Below are 22,207 nucleotides of genomic sequence, written 5' to 3' on the forward strand. Positions count from 1 at the left end.
ACCTTTTAATTAAAATTTTCTTGCTACTGTTAAAAAATAAAATTTCTAAGACAATATTTTATTGATGAAATGAAATAGATATATATATGAAATCTTCAAAAACACCAAGCTATTTACTATTTGATAAAGCTTCATTTGGTTATACCTTTTTTTCTTATTTTCTAAAGTAACTAGTTATACTTTTAGTTTTTAAAGTAACTATACACTTTTTCCCTTCTAAGGTAATCTATATAAATGAATCTTCTACATGCTATTAAGTTATGCATCAAATATAGTTTAACACACAAAAATATCAATTAGCAATATCTTATACATGTGTAGTGAGCTAACGTCCAGATCCACATTATTAAAGTATGGGCACCAAACGCCATTCTGGAAGGGGCGCCAAGGACGTTAAGGTGCGGAGCGTTAAGAGTAGTAACAAGTGTGAGTGTAGATTGTATAGATATCTGTGTTGATTTACGAGTTGAACAATTAAAATTCTTATGTAGTGGGGTGTGAACCCATTATACATTATCTACTATGGTTAAAACATATTTACAACTTTAGTTAAATATTTTTAAAAACCAACTTGAGAAGTCTGATTCTTTATAGTTAAATATTTACCTTACGACTCCAAGAAATTTAGTTTAGTTCTTTAGAGTTTTACCACATAAGTTTCATGCATTTATCTTTTACCACTTAAGTTAAAAACACTTATATTTTTATCTTTCAATTTTGGTAATGTAACTTTTATTCTTTAAAACTTTTGCAACAATAATTTTAGTCTTACAACTTTTACACAAAAATCATACACTTTTACACTAAAACTTTTAGGCTTACAACTTTAGTCACAGAATTTTTACCATAACATATCGAACTGATATCGATCGACTTCCCATCACGTATCCACTGCAACACGCAGTAGCTTTCAAACATGTAACACATTTAACCCGCTCTATCACAACACACGGTGAAAACACTTATTTTAATAAAAAAGGTAACAAAAGATAATTTTTAATAATAATATTTTTACCATTAAAATGCTTTCAAAAGAAAAAAAACACAAACACAAGTTATTAACATTCTAAATAATAAAAGAATAAATTGCAAACATCATATAAAACAAGGGCCAAATTTTATTTAACACTTTACCCACCCGACATGAAAATTGAACCGAAACAGTTTAAAACCGATTATGTAGAAACCGGTTTGAAACCGATTAAAATCGTAGGTTCGGAATCGGTTTGTAATTTTTCCACTGAAACTGTATCCGAACCGATTAACCGAACCGAAACCGATTGTAACATGATAAGAAACCAGTTTTAACCCGAACCAAAACCGATTTTGACTTTTGTTGATTAAAGCGAACCGGTTTTGAGTTTTAAACCGGTTTGTGCATCTCAATTTTACAGAACCCAGATCACAACCGGCAGCAACAACCTAGTACTAACCGCCATGGACACCGGTTGTCTTCTCAGAGCACTAAAACCATCAAACACAATCCTTAAAAAAACAATCAGTCTCCGATGTTCGTCCTCGTATTCCAACTCACCCACCACGTTTCACACAGGTCAATTAATTAACCGATTAATAACTAATATTAATCACCAATTTCATTTCCAATTATTTATAATTTTATACCCACCACATTAATTTAATTAATTACAAACGAAACAATAATTTATTAATATGAATTTGTATAATTCAGGAACAGTGAAGAAGAGAGTGTACGATGGGTTATTGTTGGATGCAGGTGGAACACTTCTGCAGTTAACTAAGCCTGTGGAGGAAGCTTACGCGTCAATCGGTCGTAAATACGGTCAGTATACGAACCGCGGAAGTTCATTTATGTTCGTTTATTTAATAAGCGGAAGTTTGTTCGTTTATGTCAATTTAGTCTAGTTTTAATGTTTTATTAATTTGTATAGGCCTAACCCGTGTTGTAGAAATCGCTAGGTACTAGTCGGGTTGTGTGATCGGGACTAGCGATTAATTGGAATTAATATGGATTAATCGGGATTAGCCAGATAGGAATTTACTCGTAAATTTTCATATATGCTTATATATACCAAATATATATACTCACTCTGTCCCGGTCAAAGTGTCTTAGTTTGAAAAACACAAAGTTTAAGGTAAATTAAATTATTGTTTTCTTTACTCACCAAATGAAAATAATGCCCTTGGAAATTGGGTCCATAAATATTGTTTATTAATGTTAGTTGTGTGTGTTTAAGGGTAAACTTGGAAATTGGCTAATAAATTTTGAAAGTGGACATTTGTAATGGGACAAATAAAAAATGAAATGTGGACACTTTTAATGGGACGGAGAGAGTATAAGTTTTCCAGTTATGACCGATTTGACCAAATAGCGATTAATCGGGCGACTGGTCGGTGGGGTACCGACTAGTGGTTAATAAGAGATTAATCAGTGCCTAGGCGTGATTTTTACAACCAAGGGCCTAACAAATTGTTATTCACGTTTAATTTAACCTTTTAACTTTTTTGGACTTCGATGTATTGATTTCACACTACACAACCGAGCTCAAGACGAGTTTTGGCTCGTTTAAGGAATTGTGCACGAGCTCGAGCCAAGCTTAGGCTCGTTAAGGTTTTTACAAAGTATATAAAAATAATAAAATTGTATATAAATTAGTTAATATATAATTAATGAGCCAAAATTGAGCTTGAACAATCGACTTACGAGCCAAGCTCGGGTTTGAACAAACGAGTCACACGCCGAGCTCGAACTTTAGAAATAGAGCTCGAAACATGCCGAGTTCAAGCTCGGGCTCAGCTTGTTTACACCCCTAAACTCGAGTTCTAGGTTCGTTGATTCATTATACTCAGTTTCATCTATGAACTTTGTATTCATGAAAGTAGCTATTGTCTTGGGTGAAAAAATATTAAGCCATCGGATACGTGAAGCCATGGTAGCGCAACTACCTTCTCTCGCGTTGAATGCTTTATACTTAAGTTTTAGCATCTAGAAGCAGTGTTGTAAAACTCGTTAGGTGCTAGTTTAGTGGTGGGGGTAGCGACTAGTGATATTGGAAAATTATGGGTGTGTGTATATAATTTTGAAGAATTACATATAAAAATTCACTCAAGTACTTCAAACATAAACAATTAAACGTATACATAACAAATCAAGGAGAAAACCATTTTCTCAGTCATGCTCGCACCTTTCGCTAAGTTGAGAACATTGAACCACTCCTATAACCACAAATACCGATTAATACTCTGATTCTAAAGGCCTCTGATATATTTGGATCACTGTTATTTATAAAACCAACCACAGACATACAATGATTTCTATGCATTTGTGTTTAAATAAGTTATGAATTAGTAACACTTGTTGTCTAAACATAATGCCTTAAATATCAAACCCTGCACAAAGTAAAAGAAACCTATGTGTGAATCCAACTCATGTTTGTATTGAAATTTATCATCTGAAAAATGCATATGCGAGTTCTTCGCTTATGCCATGATTTTTAGCTCGATCGGACTTAAGTCTGCATTGCGAGAAAAGTAGATACATGACCATAGCTTAACATATCTCATGGCGGCTATAGGCGTGATTAATCTCTGACATGACTATATAGATTTAACACACCTTGCAAAATGGCTACTTTCTTGATTGTTTCTTATAATATTTAATCTAAATCTTTGCATATAGGTTTAACTGCAACTCCTGCTGATATAAAACAAGGGTTTAAAAGAGCTTTTTCTTCTCCATGGCCCGAAAAACTTCGTTACCAGGTACCATTGTTATTATTATTATTTACATGATTTATCAACATTTAATGAAATCTTATTGTTTTTCTTGTTTAAAGGGAGATGGAAGACCATTTTGGAAGCTTGTTGTTTCTGAAGCCACTGGTTGTTCTAATAACGATTACTTTGAAGAAGTGTATGAGGTTATTCACCTAATGACTAACAACTAATAATAATTTTGTTTTACTTAAAAGTTATTGATTAGCATATTTAACCGTTTTTCATTTGCGTTTTAACTAGTATTATGCCAATGGTGACGCGTGGCACCTACCAACCGGCGCACATAAAACACTAACGGATTTAAAAGAGTCTGGAGGTGATAACCATTTATTTTAGGGGTGTGCACGTCTCGGTTTGGGCTAAAACCGAACAAAACCCGAAACTTCAGTTACAATTTATTTCAGTTTTGCTATTTCAGCTTGAAAATTTTGGGTCGAAAAAAAAATTAATTAATATCCGATTGATTATTTTACATTTGTGCTAGAATATTTGAGTTACATATTTTGATTAAATTCTTATTAATTATATTAAATACAAAAACAAAATATCGAAATTTATAAATTCGGTTCGGTTTTTATGACATGCCACACCAAAACCGAACTGTAAGTTCGGATTTTACAAAAAAAAAAAACACAAAACCAAACTGTCGGTTTTGTTTTGGTTCGGTTTGTTCATTTTCATGCACACCCCTATTTTTGTTTATTTCGGTTTTGCTATTTCAGCTTGAAATTTTTGGGTTGAAAAAATTTAATTAATATCCGATTGATTATTTTACATTTGGGCTAGAATATTTTAATTACATATTTTGATTAAATTCTTATAAATTATTTAAATAAAAAAAAACAAAATATTAAAATCTATAGATTCGGTTTGGTTTTATTACATGCAAAACCAAAACCAACGTACCGAATTGTAAGTTTGGTTTTTACAAAAAAAACAAAAAACCAAACTGTTGGTTTTGTTTTGGTTCGGTTTGTTCATTTTCATGCACACCCTTATTTTTTTTTTTTTAAGTTTTCATATTTTGTAAGTAAATAGTTTTTATTTTTTTATTTTTCTTACAGTTAAACTAGCTGTCGTGTCCAACTTCGACACTCGCTTAAGGAAGTTGTTACAAGACCTCAACATTATAGACTTGTATCAACCACCAATATTATTAATCATATTAATTATTTACAAAAAATAAAATTATTTACTAAATATTTGTTTTTTTGGTTAGGTTTGATGCTGTGATAATATCTTCAGAAGTCGGGTACGAAAACCGGATGCAAAAATATTCGAAACGGCTTTAGGTTTGTAATGTAATGTAACAATCTTTATTTATTAATACATTTATTTTTTTCTAATTATATAGTTTTTTTACATGATAAATATTAGATCAGATTAATGTGGAAGCTGCAAAAGCTGTACATGTAGGAGATGATCATAAGGCTGATAAGTTAGGAGCTAATGCTGTTGGAATTAATTGTTGGTAAGCTTAATATAATATTCTAACTAGTTAAGAGCCGAGCCTGTGCTTGAGCTCGGCTCATTTCAAGCTCTTTTTCTAAAGCTCGAGCTTGGCCCGTGAGTCTTTTTTCAGGTGTGGGCTCGGCTCGTTTATTATTGATTTTAATTAATTTATATACGTTTTTAATTATTTTTATATATTTTGAGAAAATCTTAAACGAGCCCAAGCTCGTATAGTACCTTAAACTAGGGGTGTGCGTGGTGCGGTTCGGTGCTGTTATTGGTTAAAATCGAACGGAAAACCAAAACATCGGTTATTATAGTATTTGAAACCGTTCGGTTTCGGTTTTTTCAGTTTTGGTTTTTCGGTTTTCATTTTGGTTTCGGTTTTTTCGGTTTTTGATATTTGATCTTGAAAATTTTAGGTCAAAAGAAAGTTTTCAAAAAATAATTAATTTAGGCATAAATAATTTTGTTAATTGTAAATTAACAGACTATTAAACATTTTACCAAAAATATTTGAGTGACATGTTTATTAAATTCTTATAAATTACTTAATATACAATATAAAAAAACAGAATTTTGGAATTCGGCTTGGTTTTTTCGGTTTTTATTATATGCAAAACCAAAACCGAACTGTTAGTTCGGTTTTTACAAAAACATAAAACCAAATCGTCGGTTTTCGTTTCGGTTCGGTTCGGTTTCTTCGGTTTGGATTTTTCGGTTTTTTTGGTTCCGGATTGGTCTTTTCGATTTTTTGCATACCCCTACCTTAAACGATCCAAAGCTCGAATCGAACTCGGCTGTGCAATGTGAAATTAATACTTAGGATTCTAAAAGACGTAAAACTTAAAAATACACAAGGCTTGACGAGCATAAACGAGCTTCTCATACAAGGCTCGAGCTCGATAACTCAATGAGCTTTACTTGAGGCTTGGGCTCAGCTCGAGGTTGAAAAAGCTCTTGTTTTGAGCTTTTTATCGATCCGAGTTTGAGTAGCTTATGAGCAGCTCGGCTCGTTTGCGCCTCTGGTGTAAATATACATTATTTTAAATATATTTTTGTATAAAAGTATTACTAAGATTAATCTGATGAGCAGGTTATGGGGAACAGAAGTGAAGACATTTTCAGATATTCAGGACCGTATTCTTGTACCTGAGTCATAGCTTGTATAAGTTGTTTCCCCTCCTTAAAATGAATGTTATAGATATTTATGGTGATTATATATAAAACTACACAAATTGTTTGTTTGAATTTGTGGAAATAGTTTTTTTAGAAGAATTGGACTGATGTTATTAAGATTTATAGAATGAATAGTTGGTTAAATTCCATTTAGATATTACAAATATTTACATGATTCATTCTATTTCTACATGTTTTGCTTTATGGTCTTACATGTTTGACAATGGTTAGTTAGTAATTTATTGTGTTTTTGAGTGTATGTATAGGCTAGTGAGTTATGTATAGTTGATGGTTAGTAACTTATTATGTTAGGTGTATATGCTCTTTATTATATAGAAGTATCACTCCACTCACCGTGTGATAATATTTTGAAGCTAAAATGATGTTGAGGACAAGAATGATCATGAAGTGATACCGGCAAAATAAAAAGTATTATTATATTTTATAAATGAGATTAAGACATGTTTAGACTGGGTTATGTGAGAACTAAGATCCATAAGTTAAATATAGTATTTTATGCTAGGAATGACGGGGATATATATTTTTTAAAACATCAAAAAGGTTAGACGGAATAAAGAAATTTTGGTGATAAGTTAAGAAGAAATGAACGTTTTCGGTTGAGCGTGTGAATATTCAACCCGACATTTGATAAAATGACCATGGCTGAATCCATTTGAATATTGTTAAGGATTGAAAACCGAGAACGCTGGCAGAAACGTGACTCCATTCTGAGTTATAACGAAACGAGAAAATGCAAATTAGTATTTTCAAACACGTTCCTTAAAGCACATGTACTGTTGAGCTTGTAAAAGTTAATACCATCTCCGTATTTGAGGTTTATTATTTAGATAAAATAACTCAAATAGACATTATAAGTTTGGATGAGTTGTTTTTGGGAAAAACTACACTAGTTTTATTAAGTTCGGAGTAACACGGAACCGACACTGGGTAACGATCGTCAAAAATATAACGTCACTTAAAGTAGCGGGTTCGTTGGAGCGAGAGACCGAAACGCGATCGCAAAACGCGTTTAAAACCGCACTATATAAGGTGGGTCACCCCACTTTACATTCATTTTAACATCATATTACAGCATTTTAGAGAGAGAAAGGTAGAGAGAGGTTAAAAGATTCCGGCAAGGTAGCCGGCGTCCGACGGCAGTCCGGTGGTGGTGCACGGTGGTCGGTGGTGGTCCGACGCAGTGGTCTGGTGGCGGCCGAAGCCCGTCTTTTACTCAGAAGAAAGACTGGTTTCGATGTGACTTTTGGTTTTGTTCTAATAAGGACGATTAAATATTTTAACAACTTAATTTTGCTTTTAAATATTCTTACGACTGTAAGTCGTTAACGTTGTTTTTGTTATTCTAGCGAACGCTAACTTTGGGTCGTATGAGCAAAGTGGTATTTAAGTGTTTATATGGGCTAGGGAGTTGTGTATAGTTGATAATTAAAACAACTAATTAATTATGTGATAATCTTTTGAAGCTAAAATGATGTCGAGGACAAGATTTGCTGTGAACATGTTTATCAAAAGAACAATATCTACTTAATCAATGACAAAACACACGGTAGTGGTTGGTGACCATACCCTAAAATTCTCTTGGTTAACAGCCGAGGTTTTTGGGGGTGGAAACCTGACAGTCGCAAATACTCTCTCGTTGGCTGACCACCGGTCCGTATTCACCGGCAGTCACGGTGGTTACAGACGTGAAAAAGAATTGGGAGCAAACGTTTTCATGAACATGGAGGTTCAAAGATTATCGAGAGCTAGTCTAGGGGGGGGGGCCTTTCAACATATCATTTACATAAACCAAGATGCGTCAAACACTCTGTAAGTGAAAAAAATAATAATAACAACTTTTGATTTGCTTTTGGACTATTGAATTAATTGAATATGAATGTAATATTATAGGTTAAGGCAAGGACGATCAAAAAAGTTTTTGAAAAATCTCCTGAACTACTTACCAACATTGGAGATGAAGAGGTGGTGATAGGGGGGGGGGGGGGGGTTCAACTACCAAAATCCTGAAGAATGACATCTGAACACCATTTCCAAATCAGCTGGCTATGAATTTGATTACCATGAAAACTATGAGTTAGTGAAAGAGAAAAATGTTTGTAAGATTTAGGCAAATGTTTTCAAGAAAGTCTGATAAGGGATGATGATGATAAGGTTAGATATGCAATGGTAGAAAGATAAGTACTTTTTTTTATTTGGTTTAATCTCCTCGTTACTTGTGACTAGTTTTAGTTTTTTGATCATTAAAATAATCTTAATCTGTTAGGAGGTTTAAGGATGCATGCTATTTTCAATATCAAATAGTTTATATCTTAAACGGTCCAAAGCTCGAATAGAACACGGCTTTGCAATGTGAAATTAATGCTTATAATTTTAAACGAGGTCAAACTTAAAAATACACAATGATTGATGAGCCTAAACGAGCTTCTCATACAGGGTTCGAGCTCGATAACTAAATGAGCTTTACTTGAGGCTTGGGCTCAACTCAAGGTTGAAAAAGCTCTCGTTTTGAGTTTTTTATCGATCTGAGCTTGAGTAGCTTGTGAGCAGCTCGGCTCGTTTGCGCCCCTAGTGTAAATATACATTATTTTAAATAGATTTTTGTATAAAAGTATTACTAAGATTAATCTAATGAGCAGGTTATGGGGAACGGAAGTGAAGACATTTTCAGATATACAGGACTGTATTCTTGTATCTGAGTCGTAGCTTGTATAAGTTGTTTCCCCTCCTTAAAATGAATGTTATAGATATTTATGATGATTATATATAAAACTACACAAATTGTTTGTTTGAATTTGTGGAAATAGTTTTTTTAGAAGAATTGGACTGATGTTATTAAGATTTATAGATTGAAAAGTTGGTTAAAATGTAATTTTTATTTCGTTTCATTTAGATATTACAATTTCATTGGAAAAAATAAATATTTTACATGATCCATTATATTTCTATATGATATAATACACATTTATATTTGCACAAGCCCCTTCAAATTCTTAACCCCTTCAAATTCTTAAAAATTTTCAAAGACGACTCTTACGCCCTGTTCTTGAGTTTTTTTAAAAGAGAGAAAGGAAAAGAAAACTAAGGATACTTAAAAAATGAGTGTTCTTGAGTTTTTATTAGGATGGAAAGGAGAGGAGTAGGAGGAGGTATGAGGGATTAAATTAATATATTTTCCCAATAAGTTATCCTCCCAAAAATGGGATGATTACTAAGGATAACATAATTATCCTTTCATTTAATTTAATTTCCTTCCAACTCAAGAACACACTTAATTAAAAAAATATCTTTACCTTCCCTTCCCTTTCTTATCCTTCCCTCTCCTTTCCTTTTCTTTCCATGGTTAAAAAACTCAAGAACAAGACGTTATATAAATGCTAGAATAATCGAATACATATTCTTAAAGATTTTAAACTGCTCAATTAAGTAAAATAACGAGGCTTAGGTGTCAAGCTCATATTCAATTCTAACATAATTTCCCTCCTAATATATAATCTCTTGTCTTATTCACCTTAGTTATCCATGAGGCATTGATCAAAACCATTTCGACAATCGAGTTATACAATAGTCAATTTTCTTCATAATCTTCTAATCTTTCATCTCAATCATCATAGCTATTCATGGATCATTGATCAAAAATCATTTCGGCAATTGGATTATAAAATATTAGGGAATTAAAAAGTAAAATATTATTTGAAGATCAACTAAGTAGAAATATGAAATTAAAATATCATTCATTTTAGACTTTTTATTATTTATATTATATATTTCATTTCTTTTTTACCTTTAATTTTGTTTCTTTATTTTAAATAACGGACCTAATTTATTTTTATTATTTAATAAATCCTTTGTAATACACATGTTCAAAAACTAGTCTCCTCTAAAGTTAATTCACACAATACAACATAGTACAATGAAATAAATACATAAATAAAATTTGGAGCTCTTTCCAACTATTGCCCCTCAAATTCAATAGAAGCGTATTCAAAACATTTGAAATCAAAAGAGTCGGCTTTTTTTTTATACGTGTTACGAACATGAGATTTGATGGTCGTTTTATCCATTTTACTTTAGTTTTTTTTCCTTGCGTTACTGTTTTCCATAAGCTAGTTTAAAATTTTGGTATGTAGGAGCGTAAATGCTGATGCTTTTGGACATCTAACTGTTTTATATGCTCAAAATAATTTCATTAGCACCTTCGTTGTTAAATGGTTACATGACATTACCTTAATGATGCACACCTCACAATTGATAGCACATCTTTTATATGATGTTTAGTTAAGTTTATATACTCTTCATTACGCTATAAAATTGAATCGGAGATCACCAAGCAGGATTGTGTTCTTCTAGTAATCGTTTTGCTTCGTATATTGCCAGATCTCCAAGCAGGATTGTGTTCTTCTAGTAATCGTTTTGCTTCGTATATTGCCCCAACTTACTTGTAATGCCTTTAGAATATGTTAGTTAGAATAAACATGTTTAGTCTGTCGATTTCAAGTGTTTTGCTTTATGGTCTTACATGTTTTTGACATTGGTTAGTTAGTAATTTATTGTGTTTTTGAGTGTGTGTATAGGCTAGTGAGTTATGTATAGTTGATGGCTAGTAATTTATTCTGTGAGGTGTACATGCCTTTTATTTATTATATAGAAGTATCACTCCACTCACCATGTGATAATATTTTGAAGCTAAAATGATGTTGAGGACAAAAATTATCATGAACATGCTGCGAAACCCGGTAAAATAAAAAGTATTATTATATTTTATAAACGAGATTAAGATATGTTAAACTGGGTTATGTAAGAATTAATATCTATAAGTTAAATATAGTATTTTATGCTATGAATGAATGGACTATATATTTTTTAAAACACTAGAGAAGTTAGGGGCTGTTTGTTTACATCTGAATGGAACCATTCTGATGTAAACATTTGATTCATTCAGACTTTAAACTGTTTGGTTCCAAACAGAAAAACATCTAAATGGTTAAAATTAGGTCTGAATCATTCAGACTTGCAGTTGCATACTCATTCAGACCTGAATGAACCTAACAGCCCCTTAGACGGAATATAAAAATTTTGGTGACAAGTTAAGAAGAAACGAACGTTTTCGGTTGAACGTGTGAATATTCAACCCGACATTCGATAAAAAGACCATGGCTGAATCCATTTGAATATCGTTAAGGATTGAAAACTGAGAGCGCCAGCGGAAACGTGACTCAAATCTGAGTTATAACGAAACGAGAAAATGCAAATTAGTATTTTCAAACACGTTCCTTAAAACACATGTACCGATGAGCTTGTAAAAGTTAATACCATCTCCGTATTTAAGGTTGATCATTTAGATAAAACAAATCAAATAGACACAATAAGTTTGGATGAGTTTTTGAGAAAAACAACTACACTTGTTTTATTAAGTTTGGAGTAACATAGGGTAACGATCGTCAAAAATTTATTAGCGGAAATCATAAGCTAGCGAGACAATTTTAAGTCGAGATTGAAATAAATATTTTGACGAAATTATATTTGGAAAATATAACGTCACTTGAAGTAGCGGGTTCGTTGGAGCGAGAGACCGAAACGCGATCGCAAAACGCGTTTAAAACCGCACTATATAAGGTGGGTCACCCCACTTTACATCCATTTTAACATCATATTGCTCCATTTTAGAGAGAGAAAGGTAGAGAGAGGTTAGAGGATTCCGGCAAGGTGGCCGGCGTCCGATGGCAGTCTGGTGGTTGTGCACGGTGGTCGGTGGTGGTCCGACGCAGTGGTCCGGTGACAGCCGAAGCTCGTCTTCTACCCGGAAGAAAGACTGGTTTCGATGTGACTTTTGGTTTCATTCTAAGAAGGACGAATAAATATTTTAACAAATGAATTTTGCTTTTAAATATTCTTAGTACTAGTATGATATGGAATATACATGTTGTTTAGTTCTACCTGCATTTAGGAGAGGCATAATGAGACTTATAAGTTTAAATGGTTACATTACATGTCCTTAATGATGGTTAGGAATTTATTATGTTAAGTGTATATATGCTCACTCCACTCATTGTGTGTATTTTGAAAGTAAGATGATGTCGAATACGAGAATGATAACGAGCATGGTAACAAAAAGAGGATTATGTACATCAATAATAAAAGATACTATTGTGGTGGGTGACCACACATTGAAATACTCTTGGTTTAGAGCCGAGAATTTAGGGGGGTAAACACTTGATAGTTGTCAACACTCTCCCGTTGACCGAGCGGTCGGTATTTACGGGTAATCATGGAGGTTATAGACATATTTGAATATGGAGGTTAAAGGGGTTTCAAGAACTAAACTGGTGGCGGCATTTCAACAGGTTATCTACATCAATCATGATGTTTCTGATATTGTGTAAGTGAAAAAAACATTACTTTTATATTAGCTTTTGTACTTTTAATAAACTGAATTGAATGTATTACAGACTTAGGCAGGAGACCATCAAGAGGTTTTTGAGAAAGCTCCCGAGTTGCTTATCAGAACCGAGGAGGTGATGATAGGAGGATTCTCCCACCAAAATCCGGATGATTGGCACTTGGATACCATTTCAAAGGCTGCAGGATATGAGTTTGATTATGGGGAGAATTATAACTTGGAGGAAAAGATTGAGGTTAACCCCAAGACAACCAAGGAGAAAAATTGCAAGATATGGACAAAAGTTTTTAAAAAAGTTCGATAGGGAAGATGTGTGATATATGTATTAAATCATAGATATGATGGCTATGAGTTTAAACTTTAGTGTTTTGTAAAAACTAAGAACGGTTATGAAACTTATGAAAGAGAACATTTCTTTTTCTTTTATATTGATAAGCAGTATTTACTTTTCATAGTTTGAAATTTATTATATGAAAAAATAAGCCTTTTTCTTTCACTTTCACACGACTTTCAACACTTTATAAAAATAAAATAAATCTGAAATTTTGCTAAGAGGGCGATGTGAGAACATACTTTAGAAATTATTTTATGTATATAATTTTAAGAGATGTTTGGCTTTAAGGGTTGTACAACCTACACCAATATTCAAATCACATATCATCTACTGACTTTGATTTATTTGTTTTTCAACACAATTATTTAATATATATACACACACATAAGTTAATAACTAAAAAATATAGTTGGTGTAGTGATAAGGTTGTTGGGTTGTTAAACAAACCACCTAGTATAATTCTAGTATATATTTCAAAAGCCGCCGGTTACGAGTTTGATCATGGAGAGAACTACCCGTTGATGGAAGAGGTTGAGGTTAACCCCAGGAAAACAAAGAAGAAAGTTTGCAAGATTTGGACAAGAGTTTGATAGGGTTGAGGAGGTGAGAAATGTAATAAAACAAAGAAAATTCTACTCACACACCACCTAGGCCTATCAACTAGGCTTAATTACACACCATTCAACATGTACTTCGTATGCTCAGTATACGACCCGTATATTAAAATCTTGGATTTGACTTTTTCAATGTCATACGCTTTGTATGTAATGTTATACGATTCATATAGCTTAGCCCAATTCCACAATTGTAACTTTTGGTTAGGATATTATAGGAAATACAATTGATCACTTTGTATTATTAAGAATACATATAATGTTATAACGATATAAGTTTAGGAAACTAAGTAAACTAACAAAGTAAGAGATATAGGCAAGGAGATATACGATACAAATGCATTTAAAACACATCTTCAATATCTCATTTTTTTCCTTTATGTGGTGTAACGAATTCGACTATATCGGTTAGATTCGTTACACGCTAAACTCAATAAATTCATTGGTAGCCACCTAGAATGGTATTGATACGTATAACACTTATGATAAAAAAATCATATTTCAAACGACATGTATTCGGTTTGTAAAACCTACGCATTTACAAAACTCGAGTGTTGCGGCGGTGAAGCTATTTGACTTTTGTCGATACATACAATAAACTCAAAAAATTCATTAGTAACCACCTAGAATGGTATTGACATACGTATAACTTATGATAAAAAATCATATTTCAAATAACATGAATTCAATTGGTAAAACCTATGCATTTACAAAACTCGTGTCTTTCAGCAGTGAAGCTACGTGACTTCTGCCGATATTAGTTTTGTTTGATATGGCACATGCACTAAACCCTAAAAGTAAATTAATAAACACCCAAAAGTAGCATATTTATTTATAGAAAAAAGAAACACAATTTTAATCAGTATTTGTTAAATTTGTGACGGTACTGATACTCAAATACTCAATCGATCATTCCTAAAAGTAAATTAGTAAACGTCCAAAATAAAAAAAAAGAATTTTTTTTTAAATACCCGATGTGAAATCATCACATCACGCGAATTGGACCAATCAGATTTCTGCGCTTCAATCGCATACCTTTTAATCTTATAAAATAACAAAATATATAGATTGTAAAAAACACCAAAGCTAAGGGACTTGTGTTGCCAATTGGTGTTATTATTACGTTTTGATTTTTGAATTAGAAGTTGCTTAATATCAAAGCAGAGTAATATTAATAATATCACACCTATATATTATATACACATGACAATCGATAGGGTTTTAAAGTTTGGTTACATTGAAGCATAATAATAATCAATCTGAGGTAAAACAACTATTATATTAAGCTCTCACTTGTTTGTTTTGTTTTTTTTTGCTAGATAATTGATTTGTTAACAGTATTTAATTTGATAAGACTGGATTAATATTCTGCAATGCAGTGGGTCCGCTGATTGTACACTCTGAGAGCCTGTTGTGGTTCAGGCTAACAATGCTTTCTGTTTTTTTTTTTTATTTTGAAAATATGAAATAACAATATAATGCAGTGTACGTTGACTACTCAGAGAGCCTGTTGTGGTTTAGGCTAATAGTACATTTTTTTTTGGTCTTTTTATGAAAATATGAAATAACAATATAATGCACAGTACGTTTAGAGAGCCTGTTGTGGTTTAGGCTGACAGTGATTTCTGTTTTTTATTATTATTTTTTTTTGTCTTATCTTTCAAAAATAGAGAGCCTGTTGTGGTTCAGGCTAACAGTGCTTTCCGTTTATTTTTTGTCTTTTCTTTCGAAAATATGAAATAACAATACAATTCAGTGTACTCTGACTGTACACTCAGAGAGCCTGTTGTGGCTAAGGCTAGTTGTGGTTCAGGCTAACAGGGCTTTCTGTGTTTTTTGTCTTATGTTTTCATAAATATGAAATAACAATATAAATTAAAAAAATAAATTATATAATAAAAGATAATAATAATATTATATAAATAAATTTTATAAATATTTTGATTAGCGACATCGTTAAATCGTATAGTTGTTGATTACGTTACGAAATCGAGAAATATTAAACCGATTTAGAGCTTTTAGCAGAACCTCAAATAAAGCTTGTTTAGTTTAGTTATCGAGGCTCGTTTAGCCTTGACGAGCGTAGTTAATCTTTAAGTTTTAAGGCTTTTAAACTTTTATGCATCAATTTCACATTTTATGGCATAGCTCAAGCCAATCGCTTAAGGTACTGCAAACGAGCTCAAGCCGAGCTAAGGCTCATTTACGGTTTTTTCTCAAAGTATAAAAACAATTAAGAATGTGTGTAAATTAATAATTAAATAATAAATGAGCCGAGTTCACGGTTAACTAACCAAGCTCGAGTTTCAAAAAAACGGTTAACTAACTGAGCTCGAGCCTTAGAAAAAAAACTCGAAACTAGCCGAGTTCATGCTCTGATAAGTCTAAACAAGCTGATCCTGCATGGTTCCGTTTTGGGTTAAAACTTAAAACCGAACCAAAAACCAAAACTTCGTGTTTTGAACTTTTGAAAACTTTTCGGTTTCATTTTTTTTTTTGGTTTTCAGTTTGGTTTCAGTTTTTTCGGTTTTGTCATTTAAGTTTGAAAATTTGGTCAAAAAACTAGTTTGGCCCAAAACAATGAATTTGGGTCTAAGTCACTATGTTATAATTAATATCAAATTGATTATTATACATTTGAGCTAAAATATTTGAGTTACATATTTATAAAATTAATATAAATTGCTTAAAATTAAAAAAAAACAAAAATCTAGAAACTTGGTTCGGTTTTTCATTAATTGTAAAACCAAAACCGAACCGTAAGTTCGGTTTTTACGAAGACATAAACTCCATCAAATGAACAGAAATTTTAAATATTTATCAATCTGTGTTATACAAAGCCCTTGTTGGTATTTGCAGTTATTCATTAAAATGGAACAATTTCCACAAAGACAATTGTTTGGTGGAGCAATTTCCACTGCTTTCCCACTTAGGTTTGAGGTTAGTTTCCATTTTTTTTAATATATTTGTTTAGTGTATATGTTCATCATTTAAAGATTTTAATGCCAAATATAAAATTTTTAACTTTCAGGATGTGAGCAAAATTCGTGAAGTTCCCGATCATCAGGTTTGCTTATTTCATGTATTTTGTGTTCATATGTTACTCACTTATCATAATAAGTATTAGGCCTGTAAACAAACCCAACGTTCGATGAACTGATAATTTGTGTTCGTTTAATTAAATGAATGAACATGAACACATGTTTCGTTTGTTCATTTATGTTCGTGAACGTTCGTTTATTTATGTTCGTTTAAATGTTAATAGAAAAATAATTAAATATTATCTTCAAGAGTCATCTACTTAATGTTTTATATTCATTTAAGTGTGTTCATTTATGATCGTTTATCTTTGTTTGTGTTCACTTACATTTGTTCATATAGTTTGTTCAGTTATGGTTATTTATGTTCGTGAACTATGCGCTTAAAATTAAACAAACGAACATAAACGAACACGAACATGTTTACTTTTTAAATAAACGAACACGAACACAAAATATGTGTTCGATTAAGTGATCATGTTCGTGTTTGTTTACAAGCCTATATTAATTATGCTTCAAACTTTTTTTTTCCTTTTCATTATAGGTTTTTATTTTTTTTTATTTTGTGCACAGGAGGTGTTTGTGGACCCCGCACGCGACGAGAGTCTGATAATCGAGCTGTTGGAGATGAAGAATGAGTTAGCAGACAATGGAAGTGCCACTTGGTTTCTACAAGACCTTGCTACCGAACAAGGCGCTGAGGGCAACATCGTAAATTCACATTCACTTGTTGTATTTGTCTGTTTGACTATTTTGAAATATTTGGTATTAAAAAGTTTGTTTAATGTGTTTCGTTTAGGTGACTGAACAATCGGGCGTGTTCGAGGCTCAAGGATTAGCGTACAGAAACATGCCTTCTGTCATAACAACTGCTACCGCTCAAATGGTAAACAAGATTACAACTTTGACTTTTAGTCAAATGATATGGTTCTTGACTCGTTTTTGTAATTTTTTGTAGGCGATTTCTAAGGGACGTCAAGGAAGAGACGCACAAAATCTTGTAAAGGTATTATATCGTATATACCCTTACAAAGTAGTTAAAATAACAAATATACCCAATTTAATAAATGACCATTTTACCCTTATTATTCTATAACTTTAAAGTTTCACATATGCCCATCTTTGTTATTTTTACCCATAAAGAAAAGATTTCTCAAAATATTAGATTGCTTATCGTTTGATTATCATGCGATTATACCTAGTTCAACTACGTGATTTGAAACACACAAATTCGATTGGTTGGTTATTTACTTGCTTATCGTTGATGTCGATCAAATACAAATAAAATATAGAGTTTAAACAAATATAATGGAACGGGGTAGAATGGTCATAAAGTAAATAATTAAATATTCATTAAAGTTGCTTATCTATATCTATATCTATATCTATATCTATACTCTCTAATAAAAGCCTACATGTTTTGCCACTTGTCATCCCTACATTAAACATCACTTTTTTTAACATATTTATAATAGTAAAATAATAGTTACCATTCTTAAAATTTATGCTTCAAAATTTATTAATTTAATATTTACTTCCTATTTTTTTTCAAACATTTGATATTTATATTTATCTTTTACTTTAGAATTGTTTTAAAAACTATTGCACAACGACTGTATTAATAGTGTTTAACAGGTTTATTGTTTCTCGTGTACTGATTGTTTATTAAATATTGTATTTTCAAGAACTACCCGTGTAGTACACGGGCCTTAAACTAGTATATGATATATATAAGAACTTTAACAAGTTTGTAACGGTAAATATGAAATTATCGATTTTTAAATATTATGTTTTGATTAAGACTAAGTACTCGTGTGCATCGGTTCAGGTATATTTGGCGAATCTGCGACTCAAAGGAGTTGGAACCGATGTGCTCATTACTGCATACGAGCCTGTTTTCATACAGTACGTATAAACTAATATCTGTTCTTTTTCTTAATTATTGGAAGAAGGGGGGGGGGGGTATTGATTTTAAAATAAAATAATGGAATGTGGTTTGTTTGTGTCATGGTTGCAGCCCGTCTAGCGAGAGTGCAAGATCGGTTGGAGCTGGTTTAACTGTGCCTGCTGCAGAGTCGGGACGGACTCCTATGGCTGATGTTTTAAAACAAGTGGTGTCTGCATTTAGAGTCAATGATTGGAACCTGTTTGGTGCTTCTGCTATTTGAGAAACCAATTTTGTTGATTATCTTTTAATATTTTTCATGTTTTAAAACTGAAGTTGGGATATTTAAGTCCTTTTATATTTGGTTTATTTTGGTAAGGATTTATTAAGATTGATTTAGTTTATTTATTTATTTTAGTTAGGATTAAATTATATATGAAGCAAAAGTAAAAATACCAAATTATGTTTTGATTTCATTCTAAAGTTGGCATATAAAAGGAACAAGTGTGTTTTGATATCCAACTTGGACATAGATACAAATGGATTAAGCAAATATGTATATGCGAGTCAATTTGGTTTAGTTCGTTTACAACTATAAATCATACTTGAACTATACGTTCGGTAAAGAATCATAACCTAAACCATCGGTTTCTCAATTAAAAGTTCTCCGTTATTGAATTGAAATCAGAAAAACGCAAATGAAGGAGTACGGATGAGATTTTTTCCGAATACCCATACCTATGTTGTACGCATACCCGCAAAATCGGTACTAAGATTTCAAGAATTCGACACTTACCGGCACTGGTACTTCGGTATCTGTTAGGAATATCTATCTTCAAGCGGGTATTTCGGTACTTAGCACCCATTTGGATACGGGTATTTCGGTTATTCATTCCCGTTTGATATTATGGTTTAATTTGATATAGTGGGTTGTTTACTTAATTTTTGGTTTTAGTATATTATGTTTTGGTTGTGGTATTACGGTTTTTGTATTATAGTTCATTAAATGCCAATATTGTACTGGGACCCATACCAATTTAGCCAATTTGGTACCCGTCGAGTAACGGTACCCACACCAATTCAGCTTGTTTGTTACTCGTGCCGGTACCAATACCAAGTTAAGTGGATATTTGAAAAAAACAAAACAAAAAAGAATACAAAGTGGTACAAAAGCAGGTATTGTAACGGAATACCATGAATTTTGGTACGATACTTGGTCCCACTCTAACTGCATTTGGTACCGATCTCAACTCAATGACGGAGAACACTTTTTACATGATTTATTCTAATTCTACATGCAAACCTACATGATTATGAAACACATCATATTTATGAAGATGAGTCGTTCCAAAATGGTCTCTCATTGTTATGTATTATATACACTATTCTAGTATAAAGGCTCCAACAAGGCTTTGTTCACCATCAATAACACAGTTTTAAAGAGTTAATAAACTAAGAAGACTATTTAAAAGTTTGGTTTAACAAATCAATTAGCTAATTGTACCATTCTTGTGCAATATGTTAGCTTAGGGGTGTTAAAAAAATCCGAATATGAATTATCTGATGAATCTCGGATATCTGAACTTTCCGACTCGGGTTCTAAAATTAGTTTTGAATTTTTTCGGATATTTAGGATATTCGAATTATCCGAAATATTTTTTAATTTATTAAATGTTAATTAAAAATTTCAGATTTCGGATTTTTTTTTCCGGCGGCCTTGTACAGTTGCAATTAGAAGAAGAAGATAATATAAATAAGTTATTTACACTTTTGTCCTTTAATGTTCTTTCCTTCTTTAATATTTAATATTAATAATATTTAATATTTAATATTAATAATAGGAAACGTGAAGTTCAACACTTTATCTTTAATTTGGATTTCTAAATATTATTTATTTATATATTTGTTGGTATAGTTTATTTAGTTAAATGCATTTTGTTTAACTTTTTTACTTTATTGTTTTATTTATTGTTCAATAAATTTTTAATTCACATGTAAAAAATATAAATAAATATATATTATGTTTTTGTTTTAGCCACAGTTTAACATATTTTTTTATTGTTATTCTTGTATAACTTTAAAATATGGTGTTTTCTATCTTTGAAATAAGTTGTTACGAAGTGCTTATTTTTGTGTACGTTCCGAGATAAATAAACAGCCTACGTCTCGATGTAAATTTTTTTCAAAATGAGTCTGATCAATATGTTGTTACAAAAAATTAGAGTTAGAATATGAATCTATTAAAATTTGAAAACTAGGGGCCCATTTTTCCACTCGTACAGGGCGGGCCCCTGATGGCTCTTAAATTCTCGATGACGGCCTTGTATCATTTTATGATAAAAAAAATTGGGTTACCCCTCAAAATTTATCCTAGATCCGCCACTGACACCGATGTAGTTAAAAGGCACAAAGCTTGTTCTTGAACTAGCTAAAATTCGGTTTCAACCGACACATGCAAAAAACGAGTTGGGTTGTTGAGAATTCAAAAGCAAATCTTTTGATCAATTTTATTATGTTAGCATGTTTGTTAAATGTTAACAGTAGTTAGGATTTTTTCTACTTTGTATACTTTTAAACATTTAATTAATCTATGGAATAGCGTTTAGTTTACCGGTCTGATCGTTAACTAGTTGAGAAAATAAAGAACATAGTATTATGATTTTATAGGAAATGAAGAAAAAAAAGAATACATATCCTAGTAACGGTGTAAAGTAACAAATTTAAAGCGACATTTTTAGTACACTTAAAATTTTTAAACAACAAATTTTCATGGACTTTTTTAAATTTGCATTTAATTAATTACATTATTTGATTCTTAAATCATGTCTTAACATTAAATTAGTCAGGCGACCGGTTCACTGTACGGTCGGATTCTAAGAACATCAGGCATAACCGGATTGGCGAGGTACCTGATCTCCGGTCCTACAAGGTTTGGTTTTACGTAAACAAACAGAAATAAGTTTAGATCAAAACAAGCTGAGACCAAATTGGTTTTGGCTCATAACAAAATCTGACCAATATACTGTTAAACTAAGATCAGCCAATAACAATAGTAAATTTGCTTTTATAACATTCGGTGACCGCCATTGAGGCTAGACCACAAATGTCGGTGGGAGACTATAAGGTGCTAGTAAAATGCAGTAATAGACAAGGATGAGTTATGCACGTCTAGACATGCACAAAATCGGGTATTATTTAAACCCGGAACCGGGTAGGAACCGGTTCGGGTATAAAAGTCGAACCGGGTTCGGGTAGGAACAGGTTCCGGTTATAGTCGGGTATTTGACCGGATTTTGACAGGTTCTTCAATGTTTTTACCGGTTCCGGTTCCGGGTATGGTTTTGAAGGGAAATCCTATACCTGGTCCTACCCGCAGGTCGGGCACGGGTAGGAACCGGTTCCGGGTCGGGTACACCGAGTCGGATCCGCACCGGGTTTTTTGTGCACCTCTATGCACGTCCATATGGACAGTGACGAACCCAGGAAGGAAATTTTGCCAATAAGGTTCCATATTTTTGGTGTTCAAATTTT

At 32.2% G+C, this 22,207-nt stretch overlaps 1 protein-coding gene and 1 pseudogene across 2 annotated transcripts; both read left to right on the forward strand.

The window, feature by feature from the left end:
• The first annotated feature begins 1,414 nt into the window (after positions 1 to 1,414).
• Positions 1,415 to 6,509, forward strand: LOC143564921 (uncharacterized; annotated as a pseudogene). Its single transcript, XR_013140963.1, has 9 exons — positions 1,415 to 1,552; positions 1,691 to 1,801; positions 3,659 to 3,741; positions 3,816 to 3,899; positions 3,997 to 4,072; positions 4,821 to 4,893; positions 4,976 to 5,048; positions 5,134 to 5,227; positions 6,305 to 6,509. The product of XR_013140963.1 is annotated as an uncharacterized LOC143564921 (transcript).
• A 10,107-nt stretch (positions 6,510 to 16,616) lies between these two features.
• On the forward strand, positions 16,617 to 19,010 carry LOC143564922 (uncharacterized). Its single transcript, XM_077052059.1, has 7 exons — positions 16,617 to 16,693; positions 16,785 to 16,820; positions 17,365 to 17,502; positions 17,591 to 17,677; positions 17,750 to 17,797; positions 18,620 to 18,696; positions 18,809 to 19,010. Exons 1-7 carry the CDS (start codon positions 16,625 to 16,627, stop codon positions 18,957 to 18,959), a joined length of 606 nt encoding a protein of 201 aa, XP_076908174.1. The 5' UTR covers positions 16,617 to 16,624; the 3' UTR covers positions 18,960 to 19,010.
• Positions 19,011 to 22,207: the final 3,197 nt, after the last annotated feature.

The sequence above is a fragment of the Bidens hawaiensis genome, unplaced genomic scaffold (assembly GCF_021521415.1).
Source record: "Bidens hawaiensis isolate Kalapana, Puna unplaced genomic scaffold, B.hawaiensis_p1.1 tig00022178_1, whole genome shotgun sequence".
In the NCBI taxonomy this organism is placed as follows: Eukaryota; Viridiplantae; Streptophyta; class Magnoliopsida; order Asterales; family Asteraceae; genus Bidens; species Bidens hawaiensis.